General features: G+C 35.4%; 1 protein-coding gene across 1 annotated transcript in view; it reads right to left on the bottom strand.

Moving 5' to 3' along the window:
- The window catches only part of RTN4 (reticulon 4), a 52106-nt gene that overhangs the window by 9166 nt on the left and 24128 nt on the right, over window positions 1-18812 (bottom strand). Inside the window, 2 exon segments of the mRNA XM_014448312.2 lie at window positions 564-702; window positions 4635-4842. Of these exon segments, the coding sequence (XP_014303798.1) occupies window positions 564-702; window positions 4635-4842 (347 nt within the window).

Below are 18812 nucleotides of genomic sequence, written 5' to 3'. Positions count from 1 at the left end.
GTTTAGTGGTTTGAGTCAGTCTGAACCTTGGGAGAGTTCACTTGCAAGGTGAGACTATAACAGCTGCTATGTAGCAAGATCCCAACTCTAAAGAAAATCTTTACAATTACCAGCTGAAGATTAGTTGAGGTGTTTCAGAATATTAAAGCTCTTGCAGAATAAACATGCCAAGAAAGAGTCCAAGATAGGAAATAGCTTACGTGTGCATATGAATCACACACAAGATAAGAAATTAAGTGCTAGACTCTAAAACAAAATCAAAACAGATTAAGGCACATCTGGCATTAAATCTATTAATCTTTATCCTTACTGTCATAATTCCCTTTAATTCTTGTGGATTCTAAAACTATGAATTTATAACTTATTTTTCTTTAAAAAGGCAAAGTACTTTTCCTTCATCTCAAATAGCTGATTGGATTCTGAATTTTGATACCCAAGTTTACTATAACATGATTTCATTATGTCTTTATCATTTACCTTAATATAGAAAAATAGAATGACACTCCTAACTCTTTTGATATTAAATTCTGGATATGTCAAAAATGAAAAGCAAATAAACTTACCTTCAGAGAATCAACTAAATCATCAACTAAGAAGAGGCGCCTGAGTTCCTTTATCGTGCAGTTCACATGTCCAAGAGCAGAATTACTGTATTTCTGAACCAACTCCTCGGATATGGCGACATCAGATTCCAAATATGCCCTGGGGAACAAAACACACCGTAACTGTCACTGGGGTGATTCTCCCTGGATGTCTGCATCCAGCAATTACATATCTGTAAAAGAAGACATTAATAAAATATCTCACTATAAAACGCCTGTTTCCAAATTAAGCACAATGTAGAAATTCACCAAGCAAGGGGTATTTCATTGATATACGGTGTCAGCTGACGAGCATAGAAAAAAGGATATGTTTTGAAGTCAGACTGATCGAACCTTGAATCGTAAGGTCCGCCACTTACTTGGCAGTGTCACTTCAGAAAGTGATTTAGTCTTCCCTTTAAACCGCAGTTTCCTCATTTATAAAATGGGATCCAAAGAGTAAAGTGCTTAGCACAATCACACAAAGTAGTACTCAATAAATGGCAGTCATTATCATGGATTTGGTTTTTTCTTCAAGTTGACATTGTGTGTTTCATCAAGTTTTCCTAACAAAAATCCCATTCATTCCCACATATTGCACTCTCTCAGCCTAATCTTTAGGCAAAATTGCCCCTTATATCAATCCCCAGACTGTGAAAGGCTGTCAAAAGTATAGTGGCAATCCCAGTAAAACATAATAGTTACTGTCCTTCTAGATGCCCTAATCTATACTGAGATAGCTGGACTTATTAACTTTAAGAAGACAACTCTAATGGGGAAGGGGAAGTCAAGTCTACAATGCAAGGAATTGCTTCATTAGTTACTATTTCAAAGAAGCTATTTTATCTTGGCAAAGTAGAACCAATCAGAAGTGCCAGGCATTCTTTGAATCTACTGGAAGTAGTCCCTTATTCAGTCCACTTCCCCATGTCAGTGGACACTGGTTATTTATACTAAAAATAACATTCCTCTTTGATAGCTCCTTTTCTCTGTAATTTACTTCTGCAATTTGCCCCAAATATGTTTTCTCGTTTCTATATTCACTATGCCATCATGCAAGTTTAATTGCTCATTATTTACAAACTGGAATATTCTATCAGTCAGTTGGCCCCATCTGGAATGATACCACCAGGTGACAGAAGCATTATAGATTGGGAAAACTATGATCAACAAAGGCATTACTAACTAGCACTACGGTGTCGGGTGAATTTCCCGCCAAAATATAAGATGGCGCGTTAAAATGCCTATATCTTTTGAAGTATGGGTTCGATTGAAATGAAATATTTGGTAATACGCAGTTACAATCGGCCCGAGTTTACACGTTTCCCGCACTCCACCGCAAATCTATATGAACCGAGTTTAAGACGGCTCCCGCGGAGTACGCGCAATTCACGCGAGCCGACTTAACTCGTTTCCCGCAACCCAAGTGCTAGGATATGTCAAAGTGTGACTGGAGAAGTTGGAAAAACCGTCCTACAGGCTTAAACTGGCATGTTGGCTGAATTTACTTCATAATGACTATTATCTATAATAATAAAAGGGTAATATGCTAATTAAACTAGATGTCCTTCCTTCCAGACAAAGCCACAGTGGGCGGGGGCTGAGGCAGAGGAGGCAGGGCTGGGGTCAAGGTCCTTGCACGCGTTTCGTGCATCGGGCCTCTAGTGACTTATGATGATTTAGCCTTTGAGCTAAGAATAAAGGGTTTCTAAGGAAATAAAGAATACAGACAGAAATTACTAGTTTTCCCCCCAAAAGTCTTCTTTAAAATCCAACGATGTATAAAATTTATACTGTAGATAATATAGAAATTTTGGCTTAATGATGTTTTTATATATTCCAATATAACTAATTAAAATCATATTCCTTAATGATCTGTGAAATGATACAGCTCTGCCATGTTGAAGCAGCAATTGCAAGTTCCTGCACTCCAACTTTTGCTTGTACATATAAGGCCAGACACACAAGAGCCATTCAGTAAATGTTGGATTCTCCCCCAAAACTTATGTAACATCACCATTTGATCAATATGAAGAGAAAGCTGGAGAGAAATAAATCACCAGTCTTTACAATAAACCAAATAATTTAGTAGGTCTCTTCCTGTAAACTGAAAACCAGCCTCCCTCTGACATCAATTGGATAATGTCCTAGGTCCGTGGTCGGCAAACCGTGGCTCGCGAGCCACATTCGGCTCTTTGGCCCTTTGAGTGTGGCTCTTCCACAAAATACCACGTGCGGGCGCACAGGTACTGTGAGATTGAAACTTCGTGGCCCATGCGCAGAAGTCGGTATTTTGTGGAAGAGCTGGTATTTTGTGGAAGAGCCACACTCAAGGGGCCAAAGAGCCGCATGTGGCTCTCGAGCCACAGTTTGCCAAGCCGCAGTTTGCCGACCACTGTCCTAGGTGGTTACAGGCTCATTCGTGCCCAAATAGATACTTGTCTTGCCAACATAGTTTTTCAATGTTTACAACCTACTTGAAAAAATTGTCCATATACAAAACAATTAGAGAACATTTTAAAGCCATACTCAGTGCAATAGGAGTTAATTCTTAGATCACTGAGAGGCAGGTTAGCTAGGTAGCAAGGTCTTGAAACCAAACACAGAACCAAATAAAACACATGACAGATTAGGGCATCTGGGGAGCTAAAAAGGCAGCATGAAAATGGACACAAAACCCTAGAAGGGATAAATGAGAGACAAAACAGCGATATCTGGATTTCATCCTATAATGAATAGAAAGCCCCTGTCCCTAAAAATGTGATAAAAATGCTATTTGAGAAAAATTAATCTGACAACATCTGTAAGCGTTAGAGTAATCTAAGGGAATCAGAAGCCAGTTTGGTAACAAGTGAGGTCCAGCAAGGGGTAGGCAATTTTTTTTTCTGTGAAGGGCCAGAGAGTAAGTATTTTAGGCATTAAATTCCATATGGTCTCTGTCACAACTACTTAATTCTGTTATTTCAGCGTGAAAGCAGCTAAATGACTGAGTATGGCTGCATTTCAATAAAATTTTATTTACAAAAGCTGGCAGCCTATGGCCCATGGCTATAGGCTATAGTGTATGTATATTTATGAACACCTGGTCTAAACTGGGGTGGGGAGGGGCAACAACAAAATTTAGCTATTTTGTTTACTATGAAATGGAAACAAAGGTAACTTCAAAACTGGATAATAGTGGTGCTGATAGAAACTGACAACTCTGTTTAAAAACATGATGAGTTTGTGGTCTCCAGGGGCTGGGTAAGTAGTGACTGCTAATGGTATGAAGTGTCTTTTCAGTGTGATAAGAATGTCTGGAATGAGATGGTGATTCTTGTACAATTCTGTGAAAATACTTAAAAAAATCACTGAATTTTATGTGAATTATACCCCAATTTTTAAAAGGCAGTGGAAAAACATGCTAAGCATGAAGTGAGGCAGAAGACCCAAGGTAAGGTTTGTACCATTTAGCAATGAGATACATAATGCTAGTGTGTGTTACTTCTAACAGTAAGGGAAGCAGATGATGGTTTAGAGACAAGGAGATGCTGAAATAAAGGAGCTCTCCAAAGGATAATACAAAAGTAATGGCTTAAGGAATGAGAAGAAACTAGATAGAAAAGGAATGGTAGAAAAAGACCCAGGCATGATGAGAAAACATACCAGAAAAATATAAACATACTATTGGAAAGAAAGGTATTTTTAACATCAGATAGCATAAAATGTAAGCAATAAAGAAAATATAACTCTCACCAATCCTAACCATGTTAAAAAGATATAGCTTCCATTAAAGTAAAATTAGACAACCAACACCTACTTCTAATAAATATTACTAAGTAGGAGAGTTAGGCTAATGACATAGAAATCCAGTTTTTTATACCACGAGCCTATGAAATGACCTTTAGAAAATCTCAAAAGCAGGTGCTTTGGGTACAGCTTTCAGCAAACATTTGCAATTATCTTTAAGCAGTAAAAAAATGAATGCCTGTAACCCTACAGATAGGTGAATGAAGTCTCAATACAATTGTTTACAGTGTTGCCAAAGTTTGCCTTGCTTTCCAGACATCTCACCTGAATGGGTGGCCTTCATCTGATTTCTGGATAGCTTGGATCACACCCTTGTATATCCTAAAGCTGATAGTCACAGAGAGCAGGGCCAAGGCAATGTAAGCCGTTACGCTCACAATGCTGAATACTGTCAATGAAAGTAGCAGGAATAAGCTGGCACCAAACACCACTCCAGTCTTCTTAATGTCTCTCCAGTACAGGAGGTCGACAACTACAAATTAAAAGAGAAGAAATCGAAATTAGAACATCATTTTAACCATTTAGATTTGGCATATTTATATTTGCTCCACCCCTCCTCTTCACCCCCTCCCCCCCCCCAAAAAAAAAGATCTCTAGGGAAAGTCAAAACCTAAAATGTTAAAGATTAACTTCATACACTATGTTGTATATTAAAATAATACCTGCATCTATTTCTATTTACTATAAAATGTTTCTAATGCAAATCTATGTCCTACATTCTAAATCATTCTGGCTATAAAAGTTTATCAAATCTCCCAAGCCCAGCATAGCAGACTTCTAATCCAAAACAACTTTTCTTAAAAATTCATCTTGAGGTTTTCATCTTCATTCAATGCATGATATATATTCAAATAATAAAAGAAAGTCTTAGCATACACTCACAAAAATGAGATACTTCAGTGACACAAAAATATATTTATCTACAGAAAACAACTAATTCAAAAAAATGTTGAGAAATTGAAAGCTACTAAAAACTACACATATGAGTTTTACAGCTCTGCTTTTAAGAGATTGCTCTTTAATAAACTTAACAAAATTGTAATGTAATCTGGCTATTGTTAAAACAAAAATGTCCTACAAAGCAAAAGAAAAAAAACCCTTAAGATTACCTGAAAAGCTACTTCCCTCTAGGAGTAGATATGTATATAATGCCACAAAAATTTAGGTGTCAAAGAAAAAAAGGAACTAAACCTGTCCCACTGTTATATAACGTTTATTAATAGTAAGGAGTCAAAGCCTAACTTAGCAATTTTGCTCTTGGCCTATGGCCACAGGGCCACTATGGAGATCAAACACCCATAGGCCTATGGTCTCAAGACGGGGTTATGTACAACCCAGGGAGAACTCTGCAGTGTGCCAAGAGCTCTTGAATTCACATGCAAAACACAATTCATCTCTCTCTGCATTGTAAACAGTTGGGGAGGGGGAAGAACACTCTTATAGTAACCCTCAATATCACCACTATTGGTGACTAGTTAAATGCAATATCATCACTATTCCTTACCATCATTAAAACTACTCAGTAAAACCTGATTATGAGATTAAATGACTTTAGACTTGAGAGGTATACACAATATATATTAAAGTCTAACCAAATTGCCCAATATAAGAGTTTTTGTCCCAACAGTTTCATTGACTAGATAAGAATTATTTATAGTTAGTCAGAATATACTGCCTGCCAGCTTAATAAATATTTAGATCTATACAATAGTTAAAATTCTAACAGTTCATAATTCTGGTGCTTTGGTGTGAATCAAGTCAATTTCCCTAACGTTGCTGATACAGGAATAATCATGTATATAGTCCAGCATTATGCAGTGATTAAAGCCTAAAATAAATTTAATTGCATGAAAGTACAGCAAACCCTAACCTACTTCTTCCTTTCCATCTATCATATGGGTTTCTAGAAATAAGGTCTTTTCAATCAGTGAGAGAGCTCTGGTAAACACAGAAGCAAGCCCACACATATTGTGTGAAAACCGCTACATGAGAGGAATCAAAGCAAATACCCTGAGAGCCTTGGTGACACAAGTCCCGGGGTGGCCAAGTTGAGCTGCAAAGGTTAGAGCACTGAGAAGGAAAAGAGGGAAGAACAGCTAAGAGAGATCAGACCACTGGGCCCGATAGTTACACATAAGACAAAATTAATATGACCTACAAAAGAAAGGTCTGAGAGGCAATCTATGCTGTTACAACGTCACCAAGTATAGAAGGGTTTCAATCCTTTTTTTTTTTAATTTTGCAAAGGAATTTAAGAGCTTATTAGTGATGCTGCAAGGATGAAAAAGTATTAGTTTCTAGCAAACAGAACTGCAGCCTTAAAATTAAAGAAGACTTAAATGAAAAGACATCCCATGTTTAAGGATTAAAAAAAATTATTATTAAGATAGTAATGCTATTCAAACTGATCTACACTGTAATCTCTATCAAAATCCTAAGCAGCTTTTTAGCAGAAATTGGCAAGCCAATTGTAGAAATCACCTGGAAATGCAGGGTGTCCAGAATAGCCAAAAAAATCTTGAAAAAGAACAAATTTGGAGAACACTTCCCTTTTTCAAAACTTCCTACAAACCTACAGTAATCAAGACAATGTAGTAGTTGCACAAGGATGGAGAGAGATCAGTGGAATAAATTAAGAGTCCAAAATAAACCCTTACATTTATAGTCAACTTGATTTCAACAAGGTGTCAAGACAATTCAATGAGGAAAATAAGTTTCTTTCAACAAATGGTGCTGGAAGAATAAAATTGGACCCTTACCTTACATCATATATAAAAAAATGGATCAAAGACCTAAAAAGCTTAAACTATAAAACTCTTGGAAGAAAAAAAATAGGTGCAAATCTTCATGACTTTGGATGGGAGAGTAAAATTCCACCACTGTGAAAAACAGTTTGGCAATTGCTCAAAAAGTTAAAACACAGAGTTACAATATGACCCAGCAATTCCACTTCTAGGAATTTCTACCCAAAAGACTAGAAAACCTATGTCCACACAAAAACTTGTACATGAATGTTTATAGCAGCACTATTCATAATAATCAAAAAGAAGAAACACCCAAATATCCATCAACTGATGAATGGATAAACAAAATATGGTGCCCTGGCCGGTGAGACTCAGTTGGTTGGAGCATCATCCCATGCACCGGAAGGTCCTGTTTGATTCCCAGTCAGGGCACATCCCCAAGTGTGGGTTCGATCCCTAGTGGGGCGTGTACAGGAGGCAACTGATTGATGTTTCTCTCTCACATCAATGTTTTTCTCTGTCTCTGTCTCCCTTCCTCTCTCTGAAATGAAAAGAAAAAATAAATCCTTGGGTGAGGAATATATATATAGTATATCCACACAATGAAATATAATTGGGCCAGGAAAAAAAAAGTGAAGTACTGATACCTACTACAAAAAGTTTGAAAACATTCTGCTAAGTGAAAGAAGCCAGACACCAAAGGTCACATAGTTGTGTAAGTCTGTTTATATGGCATGTCTAGAGCTGGCAATTCTATAGTGACTGAAAGTAGCTTCGCGGTTGCCAGGAACTGGAAGGAGTGGAGATGGGAATGACTGCTAAAGGAGGCTGGAGGGATGATGAAAATGTTCTGAAATTAGATAATGGTGATGGGTGCACAATTTTGTGGCCATACTAAAAATCAAGGAATTATATACTTTAAAAAAACTAAAAAGTAAACTAAAAAATTTACTTGTTTTAACATCTGTTTGTCTGCTAGGTTTAAACTCTACGAGAAAGCATGTTGTCTTATCTACCATATCTTGGAGCTGAGTACAAAGCTTGAACCAACTAAACTTTCAATAAATAGTACTGACTGACTGATTAGAATGAATGCATACTTTATGCCAATTTAAGGCATGCACTAATTCTAATTAATTTATTCAAAAATGCTTCTATGTTTTGGATTTAACATTTGTTTTAAACTATTTTTAGATATCTACATTTACAAAATAACAAATAGCAATGCTTTCAGATAATTTACAGCAAATTTTGTTTTATGGGCTTGTATCTCCTTGTAGATTCTGAAGGACTGATGAGTGCCTTTCATCTTTATATTGTCATTATCTGCTTCAATAATATTTGCTGTCAGAATGGTATGTAAATAGTGGCCAGATTATTCTTAGAAATAAAAACATTTTAATTAAAGACTATAATATTTTCAAATTAAAATAATGGACATCTTTAAATAAAGAAACTGTTGGGTCACTAAAATGCTAATTTTGGGATCCTCTGTAATCCCTTTACTAGTTCTGTTTATGAATGAAGAGTTTAATGGCCTCTTTATTCTTGAGAAACCAAAATTAAGATACAGGGCTTGTAAAAGGATAGCATAACCTTTCATGGTTCCTCAGGTCTCCTGTACTGCAGAATAAGCATTAATCATGCACAGTAACCTAATGCTACTTTACTTTTATATAAAATGCTCATGAAATATCCTTTTAAAGATCTAAGATTAATTTAGCAATAGTCTTTCCTCTTAACAGCTGTGGGCAATACTTATGAATTACTAAAATAATGCTGACCAATTAAATTTTTGTCATTTAGAAAAAAAGTGATTGTCTACTCATTTTCAAAATGTGGATAATATTTATTTTTGTGATGTGCCATGCACAGAGCTGTACCATCTTTTACCAACTAAAATTTTAATTTAAAATAACTGAGTGCACTGCAATCCTTCCTTCAAAATAAAAACTTCTGGCCCAGCGAAGAGTTAGAAAAGTTGTCTACATCTGGTAATCATAAACTATCATCTGTCATAGCTAAAAATAGTGCTAGTACACGCAGAAGTCATCCAATTACATTTTGCCTCAAATCAAATTCTTACTGAATCTCTTCCTTGAATAGCCTGAAGTCAGGTTTCAACTTTAAAATCTTTTGTCTATCGGGAGAAAAAGTTGAACTAGTTGGTCACAATAATACTGGGAAGGAATGGTTCTAGGAAAATACCTACCTCTTAAACAAAAGCAAATATTAAGTTCTCTTTAACAGAGTCAGATGAACAATGAGTAAGGCAGTTAAATAGGAAAATTAATAAATATTAAAATTAGAATATTAAAATGTTAGTTGCTATTTTTCACAATCATAATCTTAATAATAAATAATTATGTATTAATTAGAAATCACAATCCTTAATCAAATTCTTCTCAACTGCTAAGAAAAGTGACAAAAATTCAGAGTCAATCATTTAGCACTACATAGTAAGCTTTTACTTCCACATAGTAAGCATTCACTTGGCTGACGGTCCAGAAAAAGATTTGTGCGGAGTGGGAGCTTAACTCTTTCTTCCATTTCCATCAGCATGCCCGATTAGATGGCTGAACTTAGTTTCCCGTGTGTAAAATCAGGAAAATGATAACCTCCTAACAAGTTAGTTTAAACTGAAAGGAGATGTCATATGTGGAAATAAAGGTGATATTTCAAGAGATAAAGGCAAGCAGGGCAATCGAATATTAAATGCAATGCTTAACTAAGCTCTGATTTTTTTTTTAAGGTGAATTCAACTTTCTCTGGACTGCTAACTTGGTTTTAGTTAGCAAGTTTCAGATAGATGGATACCTAGTATTGCTACAAAGTACCTTAATCAAATACCTGGCAAACCAGCATCTCTCCTGGCTTTCTTTTCTTCCTGTAACTAGAGTTTTTGAAAGATACACACACAATTTCAGATCCTTGTCTCTTTCATCACTAAATCTTTCCTGCCTTAATTCTGACAACATTACAGTATATTGGTCAATTTCAACCACCACACATCTAAGGAAAAAACATTTTATGTAAAACTAGCATAAATTCTATACTTGAGTTTTCTATAATAATTTAGTAATCCCCTATTCTGAGCAAGGAACTGTGCAAGTACTTTGTATGCATTACCATTAATCACAACAACTCTATAAAGTATTTATTATCTGCTATACATGAGGCAACTGGGGCTTAGAAGTATTATTAAATAAATTGTGCAGGCTTACAGATTGAAATTCAGCTCTGATCATGAAGGTCTCATTTTTTCCATCATACCACATTTTGTATTTAAAAGTATATGTCAGTACTTAAGTTTGCTTTTTATCCTGAGGATCCAAATAGTATTTCAGTATCAATTGGAGGAGAAGCAATTTACTAACATCGTGAGCAGAGTTATATACATGAGCAGAGTTATGTACATATACAATTCCAGTAATATAGGTTCAATGATAATAAATCATGTTCTGTTTAAATTGCAAAATGATTCCTAGAAGCTATCTAAATGGTCTCACTTTGAAAATAAAAATTGGAAACTATATCCAGATAAAACAACACAAATCAACCACAATGCAAAATTGAACATCTTTCTAATAATGCAGGATTTTATGAGTGTAATATTATGAGTGATATTGGAGAATTACTCCAAAAAAGATCTAATAGGCACTTCAACCAGAACATCTGACCTCAAAAGATTAAGAGAAGCCACTAGGAAAGTTAATAAAACCCTTGAACACTTTCTATAAAGGGACATCCTATATGATCCACTGAGAAATTCAACCATGAAGTAAAAGATGCCATTTTGTACTACCAAATAATTCTGTGGTAAAAATTACACACACTACAAGCCCCAAAACTTGATTTATCCTCACTTCATTCTAAGAACTTATCTACAGCTGTGATTACACCCTGTTTCATTAAGAATAAACTAAAACTTGTTTTCATAGCTGTTGGTTTTGTTTCAAGGTAAGTCTTTATCAAATTCTTTATTAGCTATGAAATGAGTTTGCTTCAAGTAGTCTTTTTTTCCCTACACTGTCTTTAAGTAGAAAATGTTTCAATACATTACATTAAGGTAAAAACTACCTGTGGTTTTTAGTTGCTTCTAAGGATAACCAAACTTCTCTGAGGTAGAAAACTGTGAAGTTACCATACATGCCTCATTTATAAGTTAATTAAATTCACCAATATACTAAATTACTTCATATAGTTTTCAATACTTCCTTTAATCCTATTGATTCTATTTCCAGCTTTATTAAGAGGACAAAAAAATTACAACAAAAAATAATTCTAACCTCCCACTTCCAATCTCAAACCATAATTTTCCCTACACAGGAAAATTCATATATGTAGCAAATTCCACTTTCTCTAAGGTAAAGCTAAATAAATATGCTCTCTCTAAGCACATTATTTACACATATTTTGAGCCAATGGTTCTCCCTACCTGCACAGACTTTAACAATCTTCAGTTGTGAAGGATGTCACAGTAAGGACTCTTCTTATACAAAATCTGTATTTCTGATAAATTTTGATAAGCATGTGGTTGTTTATTTTAAATTACTAGAATTGAGCCAAGACTTAGACAAATGAATGCCTAAAATTAGAGTACACATTGGTTCAATGCATAACATACTGTGGTGTAATTTTACTTCTTGTTGGCATCCAAGCATTACAAGAAATGGGCACCAGACCTTGCTCAAAATCCTATTTTCTACTAATAGAAATTAAATAGAAAACATTGTTCTGTAACTCTAGAAACTTGACAAGCTTAATAAACTGGAAGGGAGGGGGACTCAAAACAAATTACTAACACAAAAAAAGAATGAACTTCATTAATAGGGAAGCTAGTTTGTTATATTAATACTTCTATAACTTTATACACCTGTGTACACACTCAAAAATAAATGCTCACTGAGTAAATGGCTAATAGTACAGATAAAGAAACAAGGTAATATCTCTCTTCATATCATTGACCAGAATAATCTAAATTATTTTAGATTAAAAATACACAAATAAGTGTATATAACAAAGAACAGCTATAATTCCTCTCATTTTTATGGAAAGTCAGAATTTTAGCAAATCTATAGTCTGAGAGTAGAAATTCCTAAATTTACCTCATTGTCAAATTCTTAACAATAGATTTGCAGGGATATCATTCATATTTGATATTTTTTCATCTTTCACTTACTCTGAGCTCTTTAAGTAAATGCTACATAGTACAATATAGTGATGATAGAGTATTTAAGGAGAGACAATAGTATTTCAGTGTCTATCAACACCTTACATAAATGCCGAAGAAGTGATTGGATTAAAATGTGAAAGCCATGAAGTAAATTTAAATAGATATATTTACACATTTTATAATGCCCACCCCCAACCCCCATACGGACACAACACACCAAGTAACATAAGTCAGCATTATCCATGGTAACACAGAGAAATAAAATGTGGTCTCAGAATACTACTCCAAAGATGCAAAGAGGAGCACTGGCTAAATTAAATTTAGTAACATCCTTTAGCCTAAATTCTAGCAAGAGGTGGAATTAACTCAATAAATAAAAAGGTGATGTAGGGGATACCTACAGACCAGAATAAGAATTCTATTCACTGCTTAAATATTTTTCCTACATTCAAGCATGTAATCCAATCCCTAAGGACGAAGAGAAATTATACTCCTGGCCCACAGGGTTCCCACTAGGCTTAACCTTTTGACAACACTAAACAACTAACACCTACCTTCTTTCATGGCTTGTGTAATAGACTACTGCCTCTTTTATTGTAGAGTGAAGATCATACAAAAAGAAATATATACCATGCTCAATAAGATGCCACAACTATTAATGAATAAAGTATCAAAACATGGGTCATTAGCTTTTATCTTCAGTTGTTCAAGTACAAATATAAATTGTAAAATAAAAACAACAGCCCTGTGCCACAAGCTATGTGGTCCTGAACAAATAATCTCTTTAGTTTTCTTGGGTTCCTTACCTATGAAATGAGAAAGTTAGAAAAAAAATGACTGGTAAAATGACTTGTCTGCAGGTATAATCTAAAACTCCTGGATTTATAAAAGTTGCTTAATTTACTTAACTATTCCTTTAAGAAGGGGTAAAGTAGAAAATCCCTTTCCTTATTTCTCCCACTTGAAAAAACATTTTTAAAAATTTTCCAAGAATGCACAGAGTTCAAGGCCAGGAGTAAACCTGGCTGAACATCAGAGCTCTCAGCCTCTTACTTGATTGAGAAGCTGTGCAGAGTCAACAAGGAGACCTACTGTTGAAGCCACTGTTCCTGCCTTCAAGGAATTTACAGGCTAGAAAAAGAGCCAAGATATACATATAAATAACCTTAATAAAAGCTACAGCCCAGCCTGCTGGCATGACTCAGTAAGTCGAGTGTGGACCTATGAATCAGGAGGTCACAGTTCGATTCCCGGTCAGGGCACGTGCCCAGGTTGTGGGCTCGATCCCCAGTGTGGGGCGTGCAGGAGGCAGCCGATCAATGATTCTCTCTCATCATTGAGGTTTCTATCTCTCCCTATCCCTTCCTCTCTAAAATCAATAAAAATATATATTTTTTAAAAAGCTACAAAATGAAAACCAAGAGATGAGAGTTCTGAGGAACACTAGGTTACCTCCATCTGAGAGGATCAGTGAACACCTCAGGGAGGACTGGGCTGTTGATAAGCACAACTTGGACAAAATGAAACGGGGCAAAAAGGCATTCTACACAGAGAAAAAAACACAAGCAAATGCAAACAGGCATGTTTAGGGAACAAGTCCTTCCGTGTGGATGGAGACAAAATAATGGCATACGGGATTATAAAAGGTGGGACTAGAACAAGCATGTCAAACTTGCGGCCCACAGACCGCATGCCTCGTTTTATTTGGCCCGTGTTAGCCTTTGCGTTTGACATGTTTGCACTACACCATGGAATGCCTTATAAAAGTCCAAGATAGACGGTATAAGCTTTAATTGAAAAGTAAAGAAAAGCCCCTTAAGTGCTATAATCAGAGGAACACTCTTGGAACATTAACTAGGATTTAGTGGAAAAACCAGTTGGGAGTCCTGGTGAGGAAATAGAGTATCCAGACTTGGGTAAATAACAGCAAGAGGCCATTTCCACCATTGCTCTCACTACTTATCCATATAGGGAAAAACATGTGCAAATTTACTTTTTAAATGTAAACCTTGTTCTCATCAAGTAATACGCTTAAAAACTGACAAAAACAGCTCTCTCAGAAAGAGTTAAAATCATCAGAAATGCATACTTAGTATTTAATCTTGGCCAAGGTTTCAGGACACTCCCATAGATTGCTCAAAATAATTTGTACAATCTTGCTGGAGGGTAGTTTTGCAACAAATGCCTAAATATTATAACCCAGCAATTTAGAAATAATCATGAATAAAAACCAAGATTTATATTCAATTATATTCATTTTAATATAGTTCATACTTGAATGTTTAACTGTATGGGATTAGTAGTACATACTTAGAATACTACAAGCATTAAAACAATGTGGACTATCTCTTAAATGAAAGGAATTTCCCCCATTTAGTGGGGGAAAATGATTACAGAACAAAATGTACCATATTACCCTCCCAACACAAAACCACTCTGTGTGGTTTGAATGCCTAAACAATAGGCTTCAACTAAGTTTAGAATGGAAAGTAGAGGGTCTTTCTCTAATCAATAGGTCTCTTAATTGGTTAACACCAAAGTTCCCTTCTCGGGCATTTTTTTTTTTGGGGGGGGGGGGGCATTCCCAGGGGTTAGGAAGGCATTTATTTCAAGCAGCAAGACCCCTGCTCCTCTACCTGAATGTCGGTGTATGTGTACACCTATACCCATATAGTCAGTAACCTTAAGCTTTCGAAGAAATGGAACGTGGCTTATCAAAAGCAAAAATCAGGGAGCCCAACAACCACCTTTGCAAGGAAGTATGCTCCAGAAATGGTTCAAAGCTACCGTATCTTAAGGTACGGTCAAACTGAATTCTAATTCTAGAAACATTTCTATCCCCACCCTACAAAACTTCCCTCAAAGGTCATACCTATAGCATGTTAAAAGCCAAATTCAAGAAGCACTACTAATGGACAGCGGTGCACATACTCCTAAAATTCCACAGAGTCCGCACCATTTCTCAGTCTTCATATTAAACAGTTTCTCTGAATTTAACCACTCACTCCTTCTTAAAAATCCTCTCCTCCTTACAACACTATCCCGCTTCTTTTACTGCCCTGACTACAACTTCCTGATCTTTCCTGGTGCTTCACACCCACACAATGTTGGTTTTAGGTTTTCCTTCATTAATCTTCAGCTCTTTCACTCCTTCTTAAAAATCCTCTCCTCCTTACAACACTATGCCGCTTCTTTTACTGCCCTGACTACAACTTCCTGATCTTTCCTGGTGCTTCACACCCACACAATGTTGGTTTTAGGTTTTCCACTCCCACCTGCTCAGGACAGGAATCATCCCTTTGTCCAGCGTATCCACGTTGCATATGCCTCCAGCCCTTTAGTCACTTAGTAGCCGTCCTAGTTATCAGATCAACTGTGGATTCTTAGTTCAAGTAACCCTCATATTACTTAATAATGACCCCAAAGTATAAGAGTATTGGTGCCGGCAATGCAGATGTGCCAAAGAGAAGCCGTAAAGTGCTTCCTTTAAGTGGAAAAGTAAAAAATTCTCAACTTAATAAGAAAAATATCATATGCTGAGATTGCTAAGATCAATGGTAAGACCGAATCTTCCATCTGTGAAATTGTGAAAAAAATAATAAATTTGGGCTAGTTTTGTTGTCACACCTCAAATGCAAAAGTCATGACCACAGTGAGTGATAAGTGGTCAGTTAAGATAGAAAAGGCATTACATTTCTGTGTGGAAGACATGAAGAGCACACGTGTTCCGACTGACAGCAATGTGTTGTGCCAGAAAGCACTGAGCCTATACAAGGACTTCAGCAAGAGATCCCCTAAAACAAGAGATCCTATTTACATAACTTTCATTACTGTATATTGTTATAATTGTTTTATATTACTAGATACTGCTGTTAATCTCCTACTGTGCCTAATTTACAAATAAAACTTTATCATAGGTATGTATAGGGAAAAACATAGTACTCCATAGGCTTGGTACTATCCTTGGTTTCAGGCATCCATGGGGTCTTGGAATGTATTCCCACAGATAAATGGGTACTACTATCCTCATTTGTCTCACTTTGTATTCAATTCCCAATTCTTTATCATTAAAGCTGTCATGTCTCTGAGCTTCAGAGATATTCTATCATCACTTCATATTTGAAGTTTCTAAAACCAAGCTTGGCATTATTCCTACCTACTTAAGCTCTATTTCTACAAATACTAATGCCCTAGCATTGCCAATGTTTTGCTGTGACTGAAATTTCATGTTGCCCTTTGAGCGCCTCCTTCACCCTAGTCCCACAAATCTATGTCAAATGTCAAGTATTCCTTCTTTCTCAAATCTGTCACTTCCATTTCATTCCTATTTCAGGCCAAGCTCAGGCACTATGTGCCTTAAATTTGGGTACATACAGTCATCCTAACTGTTCTGAGTTCTTCTCCAAGTTATTTCACATAGCACCCCAAACCAGTCTATCAAACTTACTATATCTTATTACTCTCTACTTTAAAACTTCCAAAGGCTCTTTATTCCCTTCATGGTAAAGTCCAAAACCCAATGTCTTCTGCAATCTGGCACACAGTATCTTTATAGGACCACAGAACATCAAGACTGGAAGCCTAGAGATCACACACCTAAGGAAACTAAGACCCAAAGGATGTGTCTTACTCTGGCCAAAATCGAAACATACCAGAACAGAAACTTGAAAGCCTAGATTGATGTTTCCTAAATTTGTAATTCATGATTATAACATGAATTAGATCAGGATGCATAATATGAAGATTGCCAGGCCTTTCACCTATAAATTCTGATTTGGTAGATCTGAGTATGATCACAGGAATCTGAATTTTTAAGCACCACGTGATTCTTATATTCAGAGAAGTTTGAGGAAACCTGACCTAGATCTTGCAAATCTTCTATTTAATCACATTAATCTTATTTTTCAACTATTGTCCTATAAATATTCTGTCCTACCCAGAAAGTTCTATACAGTGTCTCAGTTAATACCATGTTTAGTGGTTATATCATTCTTCCACACCACCCAAATCCCAAAACTACCCATTCCTTATTTTAAGCTCTTCAAAATCTTTTGACTGTCTTAATCAATGCTTTTCATATAACCTCAATAATCAAGTACTATGTAGATTCCAATTTTTTAAGTATCCTAAGAATAGAATATCCAAAGATGAAATATATGTTAAAAATACAAATTATTAGTATTGGTCTGAGCCTGAAAGATAAAATGTCTTCAAAACTAGTTCATCGGTGGGGAAAAAACCAAAACAAAAACCCCAAATGATTTTAAACCCTGAAATCAAAGTACCTCTCACTTGTTATACCACTGTATTTCCATTAGATGACTAGATGTGCTTAAGGGGATGGGGGGATGGGACAGTAGAAAAAATGGGCCTAAATATATATTTTTAAATATATCTAGAATCTAGTTCTTTCTTCTACTGTCACACACTTTTCATAAAACTCAATCCATGTCAGCCTCAGCTTTTCACTGATTTCCATTTAAGTCATAACCTATAACCTACAACATTAAAATTAACTGCTGATAAAGAAAATGCTAAAATATAACTTCACCAATGAATCTGAAATAGGTAAAGTTAGTCTTACCAAGTAAAAAAGCCATAGACAAGGACTAAAAAATATTAGGCCATTACACTTACATACAAAGTGAGGCTCCCTAGAGACATTTGAATAAATTTGATTTTATATTTAGTGCCTAAAAATTTATGGTATAATATGGACTAAACTAGATCTTAATTTTTCCTGTCAAAAAATATCCCTAAATTAGTTCAGCAAATAAAGAACTTATGATGTTATTAAATGTTCTAAGATTTAAATGATTAATATAGAGCCTTATTAGTTGCAGAGTAGGCCCTGATGTGACTTTTCACCCATTTTTAAATCCTGTATTTATTGCATTATCACTACTATATTTACTTAGCAAAAACTAGTGTATCGATTCATATTTCACTTTGTAATGCTAATGGTCAGAATGATGAAAAAATTATTTTCTTTATTAAATTCACATGTAAAGAAACCATAAAGGTAAAAATCCAAAGCTGTATTGTTTCCTAATCTTTAATTGTATCTCAATATGAACGTAATCTTAAACTCACCTTTTCCCCACATTTCCTTATTAAACAGATTTTTAAAAAGAGATTGTGAGGGTTTTTATAATTAGCTCCACATATTGCTTTTGGAAACATTATTACTAATCCTGCTAGCAATTCTACTATAGAAGAATATATTTTTTAAAAATTATAAAACTTTAATGTGGCCAGAAAAAAACTACTGTGTGGAAAGTCTATTAGGACTACTTAATAACTCTACTCATTTTTAAGATAATTTATTATAAGTGGTCAGACACACACAATCTACCACTTTCTTTTTGTACAAATGGTACATTTAATCATCTACATAATACTTTTTAAATATTCATTACAGTCAACATTTCACCACTTATGGGCTTAAATTCTTACACAATGACCCACTGAGATTTGAAAGGATCTAGGCTTTCAAGGGGGAGGAAAGAGGATCAAGATCAA

Source organism: Myotis lucifugus, unplaced genomic scaffold (genome assembly GCF_000147115.1).
Source record: "Myotis lucifugus unplaced genomic scaffold, Myoluc2.0 scaffold_6, whole genome shotgun sequence".
Lineage (NCBI taxonomy): Eukaryota > Metazoa > Chordata > Mammalia > Chiroptera > Vespertilionidae > Myotis > Myotis lucifugus.
Note: the sequence above shows the minus strand (reverse complement) of the source record. Positions and strands in the feature narration are given on the sequence as shown.